The sequence below is a fragment of the Scyliorhinus canicula genome, chromosome 5, assembly GCF_902713615.1.
Source record: "Scyliorhinus canicula chromosome 5, sScyCan1.1, whole genome shotgun sequence".
Lineage (NCBI taxonomy): Eukaryota > Metazoa > Chordata > Chondrichthyes > Carcharhiniformes > Scyliorhinidae > Scyliorhinus > Scyliorhinus canicula.
The window spans coordinates 214570189-214587783 of NC_052150.1; the positions used below are offsets into that span (position 1 = coordinate 214570189).

The 17595-nt window shown below is 47.6% G+C and overlaps 1 protein-coding gene across 1 annotated transcript in view; it reads left to right on the forward strand.

Moving 5' to 3' along the window:
* Window positions 1-4283: 4283 nt before the first annotated feature.
* Window positions 4284-17595, forward strand: part of gorasp1b (golgi reassembly stacking protein 1b) — a 51843-nt gene continuing 38531 nt past the window's right edge. Inside the window, exons 1-2 of the mRNA XM_038798473.1 lie at window positions 4284-4425; window positions 15554-15634. Of these exons, the coding sequence (XP_038654401.1) occupies window positions 4378-4425; window positions 15554-15634 (129 nt within the window). The 5' untranslated portion in view covers window positions 4284-4377. The remainder of the gene's footprint in view (window positions 4426-15553; window positions 15635-17595) is intronic.

Below are 17595 nucleotides of genomic sequence, written 5' to 3' on the forward strand. Positions count from 1 at the left end.
GTACTCCTAGAGCTACCCCCTAGTGGTAGGATAGTGCTACTGCGCTTACAAAGACAGTGTGAATTATCATATATAAATATATATATTACATTCACCACACACTGCATTGTATAAGGGTCAGCACAGAGGGAGCACTGCACTGTATGAGGGTCAGTAATGAGGGAGCACTGCACTGTATAAGGGTCAGTACTGAGGGTGCACTGCACTGTATAAGGGTCAGCACAGAGGGAGCACTGCACTGTATAAGGGTCAGTCATGAGGGAGCACTGCACTGTATAAGGGTCAGTAATGAGGGAGCACTGCACTGTATGAGGGTCAGTACTGAGGGAGTACTACACTGTATGAGGGTCAGTAAAGAGGGAGCATTGCATTGTATAAGGGTCAGTACTGAGGGAGTACTGCACTGTATAAGGGTCAGCAATGAGGGAGCACTGCATTGTATAAGGGTCAGTACTGAGGGAGCACTGCACTGTATGAGGGTCAGTAATGAGGGAGCACTGCACTGTATAAGGGTCAGTACTGAGGGTGCACTGCACTGTATGAGGGTCAGTAATGATGGAGCACTGCACTGTATAAGGGTCAGTACTGAGGGAGTACTGCACTGTATAAGGGTCAGCAATGAGGGAGCACTGCATTGTATGAGGGTCAGTAATGAGGGAGCACTGCACTGTATGAGGGTCAGTCATGAGGGAGCACTGCACTGTATGAGGGTCAGTCATGAGGGAGCACTGCACTGTATGAGGGTCAGTACTGAGGGAGCACTGCACTGTATGAGGGTCAGTCATGAGGGAGCACTGCACTGTATGAGGGTCAGTACTGAGGGAGCACTGCACTGTATGAGGGTCAGTAATGAGGGAGCACTGCACTGTATAAGGGTCAGTACTGAGGGTGCACTGCACTGTGTGAGGATCAGTAATGATGGAGCACTGCACTGTATAAGGGTCAGTACTGAGGGAGTACTGCACTGTATGAGGGTCAGTCATGAGGGAGCACTGCACTGTATGAGGGTCAGTCATGAGGGAGCACTGCACTGTATGAGGGTCAGTACTGAGGGAGCACTGCACTGTATGAGGGTCAGTCATGAGGGAGCACTGCACTGTATGAGGGTCAGTCATGAGGGAGCACTGCACTGTATGAGGGTCAGTCATGAGGGAGCACTGCACTGTATGAGGGTCAGTCGTGAGGGAGCACTGCACTGTATGAGGGTCAGCAATGAGGGAGCACTGCACTGTATGAGGGTCAGTCATGAGGGAGGTGTTCATTGACTCAGCTAATGCCCTTCAGACAAGACATTAAACTGAGTTCCTTGCTGACCTTCCAGAATAATATGTAAGATTTCACATGCACCATTGGAATAAGAGCAATGTGTGACTTTTCCACAGTGGTCAGGCGCCTAAAGTATTTATTCCCCTATTTCACTAATCCTTTAAAATCACTAAAACAAGGGGCTGGATTCTCCGCTGTTGGGATTCTCCGTTGCGCCGGCAGCCCGGGGATTTCCCGACGATGGAAAACCCCATTGGGCGGCAGGCGAAACGGAGAATCCTGGGGCACGCCACACCAGAAATCTGGGACAGCGAATCCCGCCCAAGTTCTCTGGGCGGCACGGTAACACAATGGTTAGCACTGTTGCTTCACAGCTCCCGTGTACCAGGTTCAATTTCCAACTTGGGCCACTGTCTGTGCGGAGTCTGCAAGTTCTCCCCGTGTCTGGGTAGGTTTCCCTCCGGGTCCTCTCGTTTCCTCCCACAAGTCTAAAGATGTGCAGGTTAAGTGGATTGGCCATGCTAAATTGCCCTTAGTGTCCAAAAGTGTTGTTGGAGCTGTATTCACCAGGCAAGGGGAGAGTATTGCATCACACTCCTGATTTGTGCAAAGTAATGAACTAGTCTCTTTCAATATCGCCTGCCCAGACAGCGTAGATCCAGTTTTAACTCATTCAAAATCCATTAATTTACTCGGAGTTAAAATCGGGCCCATATATGAGTCTGGACTCCCTTTTCAGCACCAAATTCTCTTAAGAACCTCAATTGCTGCCCGACTCCACCTACTGATTCTCCTGAGATGCATTCTCTTTTCTTGGTGGCTGGACAATCCCAATCAATAAAAAGGGTCACTTACCCTTCTCCATTTAGAGTGACTTGTTACCCAAATCATTCAAATTAGTTACTGAGCATTCAGAGGGGAACCTCATCATTCATCCACTCCAAACACGGATATAATAATTAATATAATGCTAGTTTTGAAAGGGTTGTGGTCTATGAGTTTGATTAATGATTGGATTTATTGTCACATGTACCGAAGTACAGTGAAAAGTATTTTTCTGCGGCCGAGGGAACGTACACAGTACGTACATAGTAGACAAAAAGAATAATCAACAGAGAACATTGACAAAATGGTACATCGACAAACAGTGATTGGTTACAGTGCGGAACAAGGGGTCAAGCCAAGCAAATACATGAGCAAGAGCATCGTGAATAGTGTTCTTACAGGGAACAGATGAGTCCGAGGGGGAGTCGTTGAGGAGACTAGTATCTGTGGGGAAGAAGCGGTTCCTATGTCTGGATGTGCGGGTCTTCAGACTTCTGTAACTTCTGCCTGATGGAAGGGTCTGGAAGAAGGCAATGCCTGGTTGTATTTCTTTTTTTTATTTAGAGTACCCAATTCATTTTTAAAGGGATGAGCTTGCATTTCTAAAGACGGTTTTTATTCTTTCCAGATTAGATTGGATTTTGTTTATTGTCACGTGTACCGAGGTACATTGGAAAGTATTTTTCTGCAAGCAGCTCAACAGATCATTTAGTACATAAAAATAAAATAAAATACATAATAGGGCAACACAAGGCACACAATGTAACTACATAACACCGGCATCGGGTGAAGCATACAGGGTGTAGTGTTAATGAGGTCAGTCAATAAGAGGGTCATTTAGGAGTCTGGCAACAGTGGGGAAGAAGCTGTTTTTGAGTCTGTTCGTGCGTGTTCTCAGAATTTTGTATCTCCTGCCCGAAGGGGGTCACTAATGTGTAATTGGTGTTGTCTATGCTTGTCAAGCAAGCGAGGGACCGACCCATACAAAGAATGGCCATTTGGATAAGGTGAAAGAAAGAAGAATTTGCAAAATGTGTTTCATTTTCTCCAAGGAAGCTGCTGGAAGCCGATGAGTCACTTTTTTGTAAAGAGCTGGCTTTGAAAGCAGACCGAGGCAGGCCAGCAACATGGTTCAATTCCCGTACCGGCCACCCCGAACAGGCACCGAAATGTGGCTACTAGGGGCTTTTCACAGTAACTTCATTTGAAGGCTACTTGTGACAATAAGCCATTTTCATTTCATTTCAAGCTCCCAATAACAGCAATGGTGCAAATGACCAGTTGACCTGTGTTGATGGTGAGTAGATTTGGTCACCATTATCGGAATAGAGCCACAGGTTCCTTTACAACCACCTGAACGGTCACATTCAGTTTGTAGCTTGGTTCAGGGGTTGGGCGGGTCCAATTAAGATAAGTTCCCATTCCTAACTATTTAAATATATTGGGCAGCACGGTAGCATGGTGGTTAGCATAAATGCTTCACAGCTCCAGGGTCCCAGGTTCGATTCCCGGCTGGGTCATTGTCTGTGTGGAGTCTGCACGTCCTCCCCGTGTGTGCGTGGGTTTCCTCCAGGTGCTCCGGGTTCCTCCCACAGTCCAAAGATGTGCGGGTTAGGTGGATTGGCCATGCTAAATTGCCCGTAGTGTCCTAAAAGTAAGGTTAGGGGGGTTGTTGGGTTACGGGTATAGGGTGGATAGTGGGTTTGAGTAGGGTGATCATTGCTCGGCACAACACGGGCCGAAGGGCCTGTTCTGTGCTGTACTGTTCTATATTCAATAAATGTTTCCCAGTGGGTTATGGCGGGAGTCGGGCGACAGGGGGCGGCGTTGTCGGAGTCGGGCGGGAGGGGGCGGCGTGGTCGGAGTCGGCCGGGAGGGGGCGGCGTTGTCGGAGTCGGCCGGGAGGGGGCGCATTTGCCGGAGTCGGCCGAGAGGGGGCGACGTCGCCGGAGTCGGCCGGGAGGGTGCGGCGTTGCCGGGGTCGGCCGGGAGGGTGCGGCGTTGCCGGGGTCGGCCGGGAGGGGGCGGCGTTGCCGGAGTCGGCCGGGAGGGGGCGGCGTTGCCGGAGTCGGCCGAGAGGGGGCGACGTCGCCGGAGTCGGCCGGGAGGGTGCGGCGTTGCCGGGGTCGGCCGGGAGGGGGCGGCGTTGCCGGAGTCGGCCGGGAGGGGGCGGCTTTGCCGGAGTCGGCCGGGTGGGGGCGGCGTTGCTGGATCCGCCCTCAGTCGAGACGGAGCTGGGGGTTCGGAGCGAAGCGAGGAGCGAGCAGCAGCCGGCGAGACCCGAGGATGGGAGGCTCCCAGAGCAGCGGCAACGAGGGCTACCATGTGTTCGGGGTGGGTAGCCCTGGGAAGGGGAGGTGCCGGCGCGGCAACTTGCGGAGCTACCCTCGGCGAGCGGGGCTGCGCCCCCCGGGCAGGCAGTCAGTCAGACCCGCTGTGGGTGGAGGCCGCCCGGTGACTCCCTCAGCCTTTAGCCGGGGCCTGGAGGCCGGGAGCTGGGCAGGAGGGACTGAGCTGTCACCAACACAGCCGCACACTCTATCCTCAACCCTGAACATTTCAGAAAGTTTTTAGTTAATATGTTATTGTTCCATCCACTTTAAAGCATCCCTTTAATGAATTTTGTCTAAAAATTAAACTTCCCAACTGAAAAATTCATTAAAAGTTGAAAATAGCAAAACTGTAAAATATGTTCCCTCTCCCACCCCCTCCAAGAGCAAACATAGACCTGGCTGCCAAAGATTGTGTAATATTCCAATAACTGCTGTTTATCTTTCTGTTTTCGTTAAGTTAAGAATGTTTTTAAAAGACAGAATGAAATAATTTAACCTGAAGCTGTGGTGTTATGCATTTGGGGCGAATCTGCCGCGTTTGATAACTTTTTTTAAAGGGTCAAATATCAACAAACTCCAGTGCTGAAGTCTGCTGATGTGGCACCTTTACCAGAATGTGGAGATGCCGGCGTTGGACTGGGGTGGGCACAGTAAGAGGTCTTACAACACCAAGTGCAACAGGTTTGTTTCAAACACGAGCTTTCGGAGCACTGCTCCTTCCTCGGGTCCCGAGTGAGGAGCAGTGCTCCGAAAGCTCTTGTTTGAAAGAAACCTGCTGGACTTTAACCTGGTGTTGTAAGACTTCTTACCTTTACCAAAGGAAGAGGAGGTTAAGTCAGGTTGTGAAGTTAGTCTGACTTGGGTTGTGTGTGAAATTTTTGATGAAATATATATATCGGCTACTCCGCATCCGTTTCTTAACGGAAAAGCTGTGCTTGACGAACATGATTGAGATTGGTGTGGCTTTAGCGGTGAAATGTGGTAGCTGTGTATGTCGGTGTCAGAAAGCACCACTAAAAGTGACTCGAGGTGTGTTGGAAATCTCTAGGCATATGTTTTAAAATGGAATGAGACATTGTGGATAGAAAATTGGTTGATGACAGGGAGAAGAGTCAGTAAATGAGTTTTGCTGGGAGTGCAGCGAGTTGTTGGTGATGTTTCCCAAGGATAAAGAATTGAAACGCCTGAGAAAGGAATATGGTTTAAGCTTACCGTCCAATCAAATCATAACCGATCATGTACTTTTAAAAATGTTGCCTGATCTCCCACCTGACAGCTTGGATGCTAAATTTAAAAAAAGACTTGCACTTATATAGCGACCACTGGATGTCTCAAAGTGCTTTACAACCAATTAAGTACTTTTGAATTTTAGTAACTGTTGTGGTGTATGAAATGTAGCTGCCAATTTCCGCACAACAAACTCTCAGATAGCAGTGTGATCATGTATTGGCCAAAACACTGGGGCTAACTCCTCTGCCTTCTAGCTGCATAAAGGGATAGAACATGCAGTGCAGAAGGAGGCCATTCGGCCTATCAAGTCTACACCGACCCACTTAATCCCTCACTTCTACCCTAACCCTAAACCCCTCCTAATCTTTTTGAACACTTAAGGGTAATTTAGCCTGGCCAATCCACCTAAACTGCACGTCTTTGGACTGTGGCAGGAAACCGGAGCACCCGGAGGAAACCCACGCAGGCACGGGGAGAACGTGCAGACTCCGCACAGGCAATGACCCAGCAGGGAATCGAGCCTGCGACCCTGACACTGTGAAGCCACAGTGCTAACCACTGCTACCATGCTGGCCTACAAGTTCAAGGGGAGGGGTGGTAGGTTCTGGGGGGAGTTGTCCTTCAGAAGGGGTTTGACCCTGAGATGTAGCTTCCGACCACACATCCATGACCACATCGCAAAGGCCATCTATTTCCACCTCGGTAACATCGCATGACTTTGCCCCTGCTGCAGCTCATTGCTAAAATCTTCACTCATGCCTTTGTCACCTCCAGACTTGCTAGTTCCAACGCAGCCCGAATGGCCTCCCACATTCTACAGTCTATAAACTTGATGTCACCCATACTCTGCTGCCTGTGTCCATAGTTGCACTAACTCCTGTTCACGTTTCGCCTTTTGCGCTCACTGACTTGCATTGACTCCTGTTTAATCAACATTTGATTTTAAAGTTCTCATTCTTGAATTTTTCTCTGGGATATCTCCACTTCTCCAATTCCTGCCACTTGGGCATCCCAATTTGATTTGCTTCACAATGTCTTCAGCTGCCAAGGCCCAAAATCCTGGAATTCCCTCAAATCTCTCCATCTCTTGACCTCCCTTTGCTCCTTTAAGACAATGCTTCAAACTCTTTGATCGTGCTATTTGCTATCTGCCCTGCCATCTCCTTGTATGGTTGGGTGTCAAAGTTTGCTTCGTAAAGCTCCAACGAAGCACCTTGAAATATATTAATACATCATAGGAGCTATACAAGTGCAAGTTGTTGTTGGATTACCTGCTGCTTTTGGCTATCTCGGGCCACACATAGAAGACCTATAAAAGGTAGACTCATTTGCAGAGCATCTTTTTCGAGAGGCCCCAAAGGACTTTACACGCAAATGAATGACATGAAGTGTAAATGCAGTGGCAATGTAGGATGGGCAGCAGTGCCCATGGATGTGTACCTCTACAGGAAGCAAGTTCTTTTAGGAACTTTCATTTTGACTGCTGCTGGTGTTTGCCTGACTTGAGGCCAGCGTGGTGAAGACAACATGAAGAGCACGAGTGGAGAGTCAGAAGTGATGGTCTCGTGTGCCTGCACGTCTGGGAAATTGGGATTTAATACACGCCCTGGTACAGTTCCAATCTTGGGTCAGGATCAGATCATTCAGCATGTGCTGTGCTTGGTCCACTGTATCTTAAATGTTTTGCGTCCTGATTTTTGGATTTGCTAACTGATTTGATGCAATCAACAAGCAAACAGCCCTATTTTCTTGCAGGTGATCTCCAAATTAGAAGGTACTAATCAGTTTTAAAAACAAACTGTTGAATGTGGGCATTGCTGGCTCGGCCAGGATTTATTGCCCATCCCTAATTGTCCTTGAGAAGGTGGTGGTTAGATGCCTCCTTGAACCACTGCAGTCCACGTGGTGTCGATACTCCCACAGTGCTGTTAGGGAGGGAGTTCCGGGACTTTGGCCCAGCCACAATGAAGGAATGGTGATATAGTTGCGTCAGAATTTTGTGTGCCTTTGAGGGGAAATTTCAGGTGGAGAGTTTCCAATGCAATTGCTGCCTTTGAGCTTCTAGGTGTTAGAGGATCTGCCTTGGCAAGTTGCTGCAGTGCATCTATTGCAAATGGTGCTCAACATCAGTGAACATCTGCTTATGATGGAAGGAAGGTCATTGATGAAGCATCAGAAGATTATTGGGTCCATGAAACTATCCACTTTAACAAAGACCTGGTACTGAGATGATTGACTTCCAACAACCACAGTCATCTTTGTGCCACGTGTAGCTACAACCAGCAATGGATTTTCCCCGAGTCCAACTGTCTCCAGTTTTGTTCGGGCTCCTTGATGCCATATTCGGTCAAATGCTGCCTTGATATCAAGGGTAGTCACTCTCGCCTCACCTCTGGCATTCGGATCTTTTGTCCATGTTTGGACCAACGCTGTAATAAGCTCTGGAGTTTAGTGGTCCTGCTGAAACCCAACTTAGCATTGGTAGAGAGGCTGAGTAAGTGCCACTTGATAGCATTGTCGATGATCGACCACTTTGCTGATGATCGAGAGTATGTACTGATGGGTTGGTAATTGAGGATTTGTCATGCGTTTTGTGTACAGGACACACCTGGGCAATTTTCCATATTGCCAGATAAATGTTAGTCATAGAATTTAGAATTTTTGGATACTAAGGGCAATTTATCATGGCCAATCCATCCTAACCTGCACACCTTTGGACTGTGAGAGGAAACCGGAGCACCCGGAGGAAACCCACGCACACACAGGGAGAACGTGCAGACTCCGCACAGACAGTGACCCAAGCCGGGAATTGAACCTGGGACCCTGGACCTGTGCTAACCACTGTGCTACAGTTCAGTTTTTTGTATGATCTTAGTGTCTTCTATGTTTGCACTGGCCGGGAAGGGGCTGCACGTGTACAGTTAGTGTTTTTTTTCATTCTTTAGGCCGGTAACCAGCCCTGCGCAGAAGAAAAGAATGGGGAGAATCGTGAAACAGTGTGGAAATGAAATCGGGTGATGTGGAACCAGAAGGCTATTAGGAGGAGGGCAGCCCAAGGAGCAGGACCTGGGGAAGGGAATGTGGACAAGGTCCCAAAGCCGGGAGTGGACAGACAGAGGTTTCGGAACTAAAGTTAAAAGGAAGGAACAGAGAAATAGGCACCATGTTGAAAGAGAGAAAGTTGCGATGATCATCTCGGAGCAAAGAACGCTTGAGAGTAGCCCAGAATATCTGAGTGGGCAACCAAAGGTTGATGACTGCGTGCTGTGAGCCATGGGGGCAAAGATACCTTTTTGGACCAGTGGTTTTACATGGCCGACGGCCTAAAAGTGTACTTGGAAGGTGAAACTTGAGTGTACACAAGGGAAGGAATCTGAGATGGAGGGATTGAAATCTTGGAGTGGATCCTTGTTGAAGCCTTCCGGGTGGGATTGACTTTTGGGGAGACTTCCAAAGTGGGTTTTTCAAATGTGGAGATTGGAAACCCTGGTGAGAGAGAGAGTGTCCGTGAGATCGGATGGCTGACCGTGTGACAAGTGTCTGGGTAGGTTGTTGAGAAATCCATAGAATCTGCTTTCTTCGCCATCTGGCAATTACTCTGGAATGTGGTGTGTCTGGTTTCAGTTCATCAGTTGATTCACATCCACCACATACATTACCTGAATATTAGTGGTGGTTAATTATTTAATGTTTCTGCATTTGTATGCGTCTGTGAAGGGATAGCTCGGGTGAAGAAATAGTGTGAATATTTGAATCACTATTGTGATCTTTCCAACCTTTTTGTCTGCTGTAAAAATTGAATTCATTTTTATTGTTTAATAAGTATTTTATTATTTTAGTTTAAAGTTCAACAACAGAATCCCGTGAATTTGTTCAGTTACTTTCCCTCCATGTTTTAAAAATAGTATCTATCGAGTCAGGTTTCACTCTGGAATCTGACTTGTCCAATATTAGTATCAGCTGGGATCACAAGTACTATTGCTGTGGTGTTATCCCAACCCATAGCCTTGGCAGTATCCATTGCTTCGGCCCTTCACTTGGAGGAAGTCGAGTTGGCTGAGGATTGGCGCTGTGATGCTGGGTATCTCGGGGAGAGATGGATCATCCACTCAGCACTTCTGGCTGAAGATGGTAGTGAATGTTTCAGTCTTGTCTTCTGTACTGAGGTGCTGGACTTCCCCCATCATTGCGAACGGGGTTGTTTGTTGTTTAAGTGTCCACCACCGTTCACGGATGTGCCAGAGCGGCAGGACTCTGATTTGATCCATTGGTTGTGGGTTTGCTCAGCTCTCTCGCATGCTGCTTCCACTGTTTTCTTTCATAAATTTAGGGTACCCAATTATTTTTTTTCCAATTAAGGGGCTATTTGAAAATGAAATGATTGAAAATCACTTATTGTCACGAGTAGGCTTCAATTAAGTTACTGTGAAAAGCCCCTAGTCGCCACATTCCGGCGCCTGTCCGGGGAGGCTGGGACGGGAATCGAACCGTGCTGCTGGCCTGCTGGTCTGCTTTAAAAGCCAGCGATTTAGCCGAGTGAGCTAAACCAACGGCTGGTTTAGCTCACTCGGCTAAATATTTGATGTGGCCAATCCACCTACACTGCACATCTTTATGTTGTGGGGGTGAGACCCACGCAGACACGTGGAGAACATGCAAACTCCACACGGACAGTGACCCGGGGCCGGGATCGAACCCGACTCCTCGGCGCCGTGAGGTAGCAGTGCTAACCACCCTGCCGCCCCCCTGCTTCAGCTGTTGAATGTGCATGTTGCCTGCCCAGGTCAGGATCTCATTTTTAGCTGTGCCTGTGACTTCTCATTCCCTTGAATATAGATTGAAGAAAGGTAGATCACAGTATAGTATAAATGGTGAGAAACCTGGAGCAGAGAGAGTTGTGGGTCTCTGCACAGAAACTACTAAAGACTAGTGGATAGATACAAAAATGATGAGTACAACATTCAGTTCTTGGCACTACTGCTCAGGAAGGATGCATTAGCCTTGGAATGAGGTGCAATATAGATTCACCAGAATGACTCCGGGACTGAAAGGGCCAAATTCTGAGGAAAGGTTGCTTGCCGACTGGAAGTTCCTGATATGTGGAAGATTAAGGGGTGATTTAATTGAGGTGGGTTGGATGATTAAAGGGTAGATAGTGAGAAGCTACTTCCTCTGGTGGAGGAGTCTCGAGCAATGGGGTTTAACCTGAAAATTAGAGCTGGCCCATTCAAGGTTAATGTCTGGAAGGACTTCTTCAGACACCCCTTCCCCATCTCCTCCTCCTCCTGCCCAGTCTTTCCCCCACCCCCAACCTCACCTCACCTTTCTTAAAAAGCTGCCGAGATGGGGGTCAATGGAAAATCTCAAAACTGCCATTGATAGATTCTTGCTGGGTAAGGGTATGAAGGGATGCAGAAATGAAGCAGATCAGCCATGGTTTGGTTGAGTGGCTAGTTGGATGTTCAGGGCTGAGGTAGATGGATTTTAATCAGGAAGAGAATTGAGGGTTATGGGGAGATGGCAGGAAAGTGGATTTGAGGATTATCAGCTCGGTCTTGACCGCATTGCATGTTGGAGCAGACTCTTTGGGCCAAATGACCTATATCTGCTCATGTGTCTCATGATCAAACAGCCTTGAGCGACTGAACTGTTCCTGTTGATAGAATTATAGAATTTACAGTGCAGAAGGAGGCCATTTGGCCCATTGAGTCTGCACCGGCTCTTGGTAAGAGCATCCTGCCCAAGCCCACACCTCCACCCTATCCCCATAACCCAGTAACCCCACCCAACACTAAGGGCAATTTCGGACATGAAGGGCAATTTAGCGTGGCCAATCCACCTAACCTGCACATCTTTGGACTGAGAGAGGAAACCAGAGCACCCAGAGGAAACCCACGCACACACGGGGAGAACGTGCAGACTCCGCACAGAGTGACCCAAGCCAGGAATCAAACCTGGGACCCTGGAGCTGTGAAGCAATTGTGCTGACCACTGTGCTACTGTGCTGCCCTTTCTTAATAGAAAATTCCAAACTCTGACTTTGGCCAGCTGAAGCCTCAGTCCTTAGCATTATGATTTATTTTGATATGTTTCTGATATTATAATTTAACATTTAAGGGGGAGTTTTGCTGAACTTTTAATTGACAGGCATCCAAATTGGCTAGTGACACCTCAGCTTTATTGTATCAGGGCAGCACAGCACAACAGTGCTTCTGCCCTTTTTCACGTTTGTCACTGAGGTCTTGTTGGTACCAGTTGCCAGAAAGGATGTAAGGCACTGGCTGACACGACTGTGTTTCTGAAACAAGGAAGCTGGAAAAACTCAGCAGGTCTGCCAGCATCTATCAGAAGAGAAACACAGTTAGCATTTTGAGTCATGGACCCTTCTTCGGAACTGAAAGAAGGGAGAATGTTGGGGCAAAAGAAACAGCAACAAAAAGTAGCAACTTTAAGAACAAGTGGCAGATGACTGGGTGCGAGAGGGGGGGAGGGGTGTATTTAATTAGGGCAATACATGATTGGAATATTTTTTTTAAATGAAGAAAAGGGGGGCCTATTCGGCCTAGTTGGTAAATCTGGAGGTGATTAGACTGTCCCATGCGCGGCGGCCCTGGCACACACGTTATGTGGCCTCCTGTGGCTGCCCGTATCCCATGCCTTGCCCATCCTATCCGCCCTCTGCCCCACCCATCCTATCTGCCCTCTGCCCCGTCCATCCTATCCGCCCTCCGCCCCTGCCCATCCTATCCGCCCTCTGCCCCTGCCCATCCTATCCGCCCTCTGCCCCTGCCCACCCTATCCGGCCTCTGCCCCTGCCCATCCTATCTGCCCTCTGCATCCCCCTCGTTGGATGAGGCCTGACTTTCTTCCTCCTCCTCCTCCTCCAGAATGTTGCCCCTCTGCTGTGTGATGTTGTGCAGGACGCAACAGACCACCACGATATAGGAGACCCTCCTAGAGTTTTGGAGGGGTTCAGGCACCTGAACCACATCATCAGGATGCCGGCTCACCGCTCGATGACGGCCCTGGTCGCTGCATGGACGTCGTTATAACGGATATGGGGCTTCTGGATAGGCGTCAAAGAAGAAAACGATGGAGGCGCGAAGTCAAAATCTAAAGCTGCCGAACTCGACGTTGAGTCCCGAGGGCTGTAAGGTGCCCAACCAGAAGATGCTGCCCCAACTTGCGCCGGGCTTCACTGGAGAAGCGCAGCAGGCCAATGACGGACATATGGGCATCGGAGAATTAAAATGGCACACAACAGGAAGGTTGGGGGGATCATGCTGCAGGCTGAGCAACGTTGTTCTGCAAAGCGGTCGCCTGGTCTGCATTTAGTTTCCCCATGTAGAGGAGACCGGATTGGGAGCAGTGAATACAATAAACCAAATTGAAGGACGTGTAAGTGAAGCACTGTGTAACTTAAAAGAAGTATTTGGGGCCTTGAAAGGTGAGGAGGTAAGGGCAAGGGAAGGTGAAATGGGAAGTTGGCTGTGATGGGGGCAGGATGTCACAGAGAGTGGTCCCAGCGGAATGCTGACGGTGGAGTGGGGGGTTGGCGGAATATGCGTTTATTGGTGGTATGCTGGAACTGGCGGAAGATGAATGCGGAGGCTGGTGGGGTGAAAGGTAAGACGAGGGGGGATTCCTATCATGGTTCCGAGAGGGAGAGGAAGATGTGAGGGAAGAGGTGCAGGAAATGGGCGGAACCCAGCTGAGTGCCCAGTTAACCACAGTGGGAGGGAAACCTCAGTTAAGGAAAAGGGAAGACATGTCAGAAGCACCATTTGCAAAGGTGGCATCATCAGAACAGATGCGACGGAGGCGGAGAAACTGGAAGAATGGGATGGAGTCCTCACAGGGAGCAGGCTGTGAAGTGGTGTAAGGGTATAGTAGTAGCATGGATAGAGGATTGGTTAATTAATAGAAAGCAAAGAGTGGGGATTAAAGGGTGTTTCTTAGGTTGGCAATCAGTAGCTAGTGGTGTCCCTCAGGGATCAGTGTTGGGCCCACAATTGTTCACAATTTACATAGATGATTTGGAGTTGGGCAGTGTGTCCAACGTTTGCAGACGACACTAAGATGAGTGGTAAAGCAAAAAGTGCAGAGGATACCGGAAGTCTGCAGAGAGATTTGGATAGGCTAAGTTAATGGGCTAGTGTCTAGCAGATGGAATACAATGTTGACAAATGTGAGGTTACCCATTTTGGTAGGAATAACAGCAAAAGGGATTATTATTTAAATGATAAAATATTAAAACATGCTGCTGTGCAGAGAGACTTGGGTGTGCTAGTGTATGGGTCGCAAAAAGTTGGTTTACAGGTGCAACAGGTGATTAAGAAGGCGAATGGAATGTTGTCCTTCATTGATAGAGGGATGGAATTTAAGACTAGGCAGGTTATGCTGCAATTGTATAAGGTGTTAGTGAGGCCACACCTGGAGTATTGTGTTCAGTTTTGGTCTCCTTACCTGAGAAAGGACGTACTGGCGCTGGAGGGTGTGCAGAGGAGATTCACTAGGTTAATCCCAGACCTGAAGTGGTTGGATTACGAGGAGAAGTTGAGTAGACTGGGACTGTACTCACTGGAATTTAGAAGGATGAGGGGGGATCTTGTAGAAACATATAAAATTATGAAAGGAATAGATAGGATAGATGCGGGCAGGTTGTTTCCACTGGCGGGTGAAAGCAGAACTAGGGGGCATAGCCTCAAATAAGGGGAAGCAGATTTAGGACTGAGTTTAGGAGGAACCTCTTCACCCAAAGGGTTGTGAATCTATGGAATTCCTTGCCCAGTGAAGCAGTTGAGGCTCCTTCATTAAATGTTTTTAAGATAAAGATAGATAGTTTTTTGAAGAATAAAGGGATTAAGGGTTATGGTGTTCGGGCCGGAAAGTGGAGCTGAGTCCACAAAAGATCAGCCATGATCTCATTGAATGGCGGAGCAGGCTCGAGGGCCATTTGGCCTACTCCTGCTCCTAGTTCTTGTGTTCTTATGTAATCAAGGTAGCTGTGAGAATTGTATCAGTTTTGAGATAGAGGTTTGTTAATGCATTCTAGTGACCCACAATCTCTCACTCCCTCCCACGAAGATCTTATTCAGGAAGACCAGATGGACGCACACACCCACTATGCACACAGGAGGATAGTAAGTAGCCAATTGGACTGGCAACTAAATCGACCAATCCCTGACTTTGCAAGTAGCACGAAAATGCAAGGTCAAGTTTTTGTTGTTTCTTGTTGAGTTTGAATAAGCTCAGTCTGCAGAAGAATTGGAAACGAGTGCAGAGTTTCAGTAAATTTAATCCTTTAATTTTTGTGTTTTTAAAATGTCTGCCAGGTGATTGCATGGTTTTGGGCAGATTAAGGAATTTTGTGCATCGTAAGGTATCACATTTGTGCAGATTGGATTGTTCAGAGACACTTTCCCTGTTTTCTATTGTTTGTACATTAACAGTGGCAGAGGGCATTTTTTCAATGCTGTGAGCTACAGGTTTGTTTGCTGTTTTATGGGTTGTGACTGTAATTAATAACCAGGCAGTAAAGGGTGATGTGAGCTCTGAATCCAGGGAAATGTGATGCCCGCTCACGGGTTAACACACTGTTTTGAACCTGGTAAGTTATCTGGTGCGGGTCGTTCCTTCGCCGTGTCTGGGTCAAAATCCTGGAACTCACGACCCACCCGCACTGTGGGAATGTTTTTACCACGTGACCTGCAGCGCTTCAAAAACGCGACGGGCAACTGGGGACAAGCAATGAATTTTGCCTTGCTAGAGGCAGTCAAGTGTCTGGTGATTACTTTTTTAAAAGGGGCCTGAAATTTTTGACATCTAAGTTACTCAGGATAATACACTGAATTCAAGTTTTGATGCAGTATTTCATGTTTTCACCTTTTTTGTTGCAGATACAAGACAACTCCCCAGCCCAAATTGCAGGCTTGGAACCATTCTTTGACTTCATCCTCGCCATAGGAAATACTAGGCTGGTGAGTTTTGCTTGTGTAAGAGGATATTCATAGACACACTTTGGGTTGGCCAGAAACTTTTGTAAACACAAGAGACAAGTGTATCCTTGTTGTCCCTAGACATATTGGATAAATTGCACTTCAAAGAACAGTATAGCGCAGGAACAGGCCCTTCGGCCCTCCAAGCCTTTACCAGTCATGATACCAACCTTGGCCAAAGCCCTCAGCACTTCCTTATGTCGTATCCCTCTATACCCATCCTATCCAGGTGTTTGTCAAGATGCCTTTTGAACGCCGTTAATGTATCTGCTTCCACAACCTCCCCTGGCAACGCATTCCAGGCACTCACCACCCTCTGCGTAAAAAAAAAAAACTGCTTCACACGTCTCCTCTAAATTTTGCCCACGGACCTTAAACCTATGCCCCCTGGTGACTGACCCCTCCACCCTGTGTGCCTGCCCATCCACTCTATCCATGCCCCTCATAACTTCAGCTAATGTTACCCAATATGATTCTTTGGTGATGCTGTTAACCTATTGTCCTACATTGTTCCTACTCCTGCCACCATCACCAGTGATCACCAATTATTCTGTACATCAAAATTCTGTCTCCAGAGGCAACCTGTTTTTGGGGAGACAGAATCTATAATTTGGCCCTTGAGTGTTCAAGTGAAGATAATATGAACATTTTACACACCTAACCTTACTCGTGACACTGTTGTGCAAGGTTTCCTTTGATAACAAAGCACTGTAATTAGTGTAATGGACCTCCGCTATGACAAATGCTGGAGTTTCCAGCTACATCCCGTAAAAGAATAACGAAAAAATATTGCTACACAGTCATGGTACGATGTGGGTACTGTATAAAATAATATAAATTTTCACACAAATAAAAAAGGAACGCTTCAAATAATGTTTTTTCACAAGGTCATCACACGATTATAGATTAGGGAATCGATTTAGCCCATGCATCCAGTGACAAGAACACCCGGTTTCCGAATCCAGTTGATTCTTGAATAATTCCTGGATTCTCATAATTGTATCTCACTTTCTTTAACAATCTTTTGAAAATTAGTCCCATATTTACCTGTTACATGTTGAATCCTGCCTGTTCAGTGCACAGCCACCTGTAATACACTACACACGGGACAAATAAGCCATCGCAGGACTGTTCCCATTCAGCTGACTGTTAGTCTTAAAGGGGTCAGACATGGCAATAAGCTGCTCACGTGCAGCAAATAGAATTTAACGGAAAAATGTCTTGCGATCCTTTGCCCTGCTCCCTCAGTTTAATTTGAAGTAAATTTTCTGGATTGATTAGGGCAGCATGGTAGCATTGTGGCTAGCACAATTGCTTCACAGCTCCAGGGTCCCAGGTTCGATTCCGGCTTGGGTCACTGTCTGTGCGGAGTCTGCACATCCACCCCGTGTGTGCGTGGGTTTCCTCCGGGTGCTCTGGTTTCCTCCCACAGTCCAAAGATGTGCAGGTTAGGTGGATTGGCCATGATAAATTGCCCTTAGTTTCCAAAATTGCCCTTAGTGTTGGGTAGGGTTACTGGGTTATGGGGATAGGATGGCGGTGTTGACCTCGGGTAGGGTGCTCTTTCCAAGAGCCGGTGCAGACTCGATGGGCCGAGTGGCCTCCTTCAGCACTGTAAATTCTATGATAATCTATGATCTTTCCCATAGACTTCTTCTCCCTCTTGTGTATCTCCTATAAGATCACTTTTCAGAATTCTCCTATGGAACCAGAGGAGCGAAAACCGGTCTTTCCTCACGGCTGAGAATCAACTTTGTAACACAGTGGAGTGACCATGTTTTAACGTCGACCTTCTGTCTGACAGAATGGAATAATACTGAACAGGAGGAGGCCATTTGGCCTGTCTTGCCAGTGCCAGCCCTTTGGGAGAGTTATCCAGTTAGCACTGCTCCTTTGATTCCTCGTTACCCTGCACATTTCTCCTTTTCCGGTATTTATCCAAT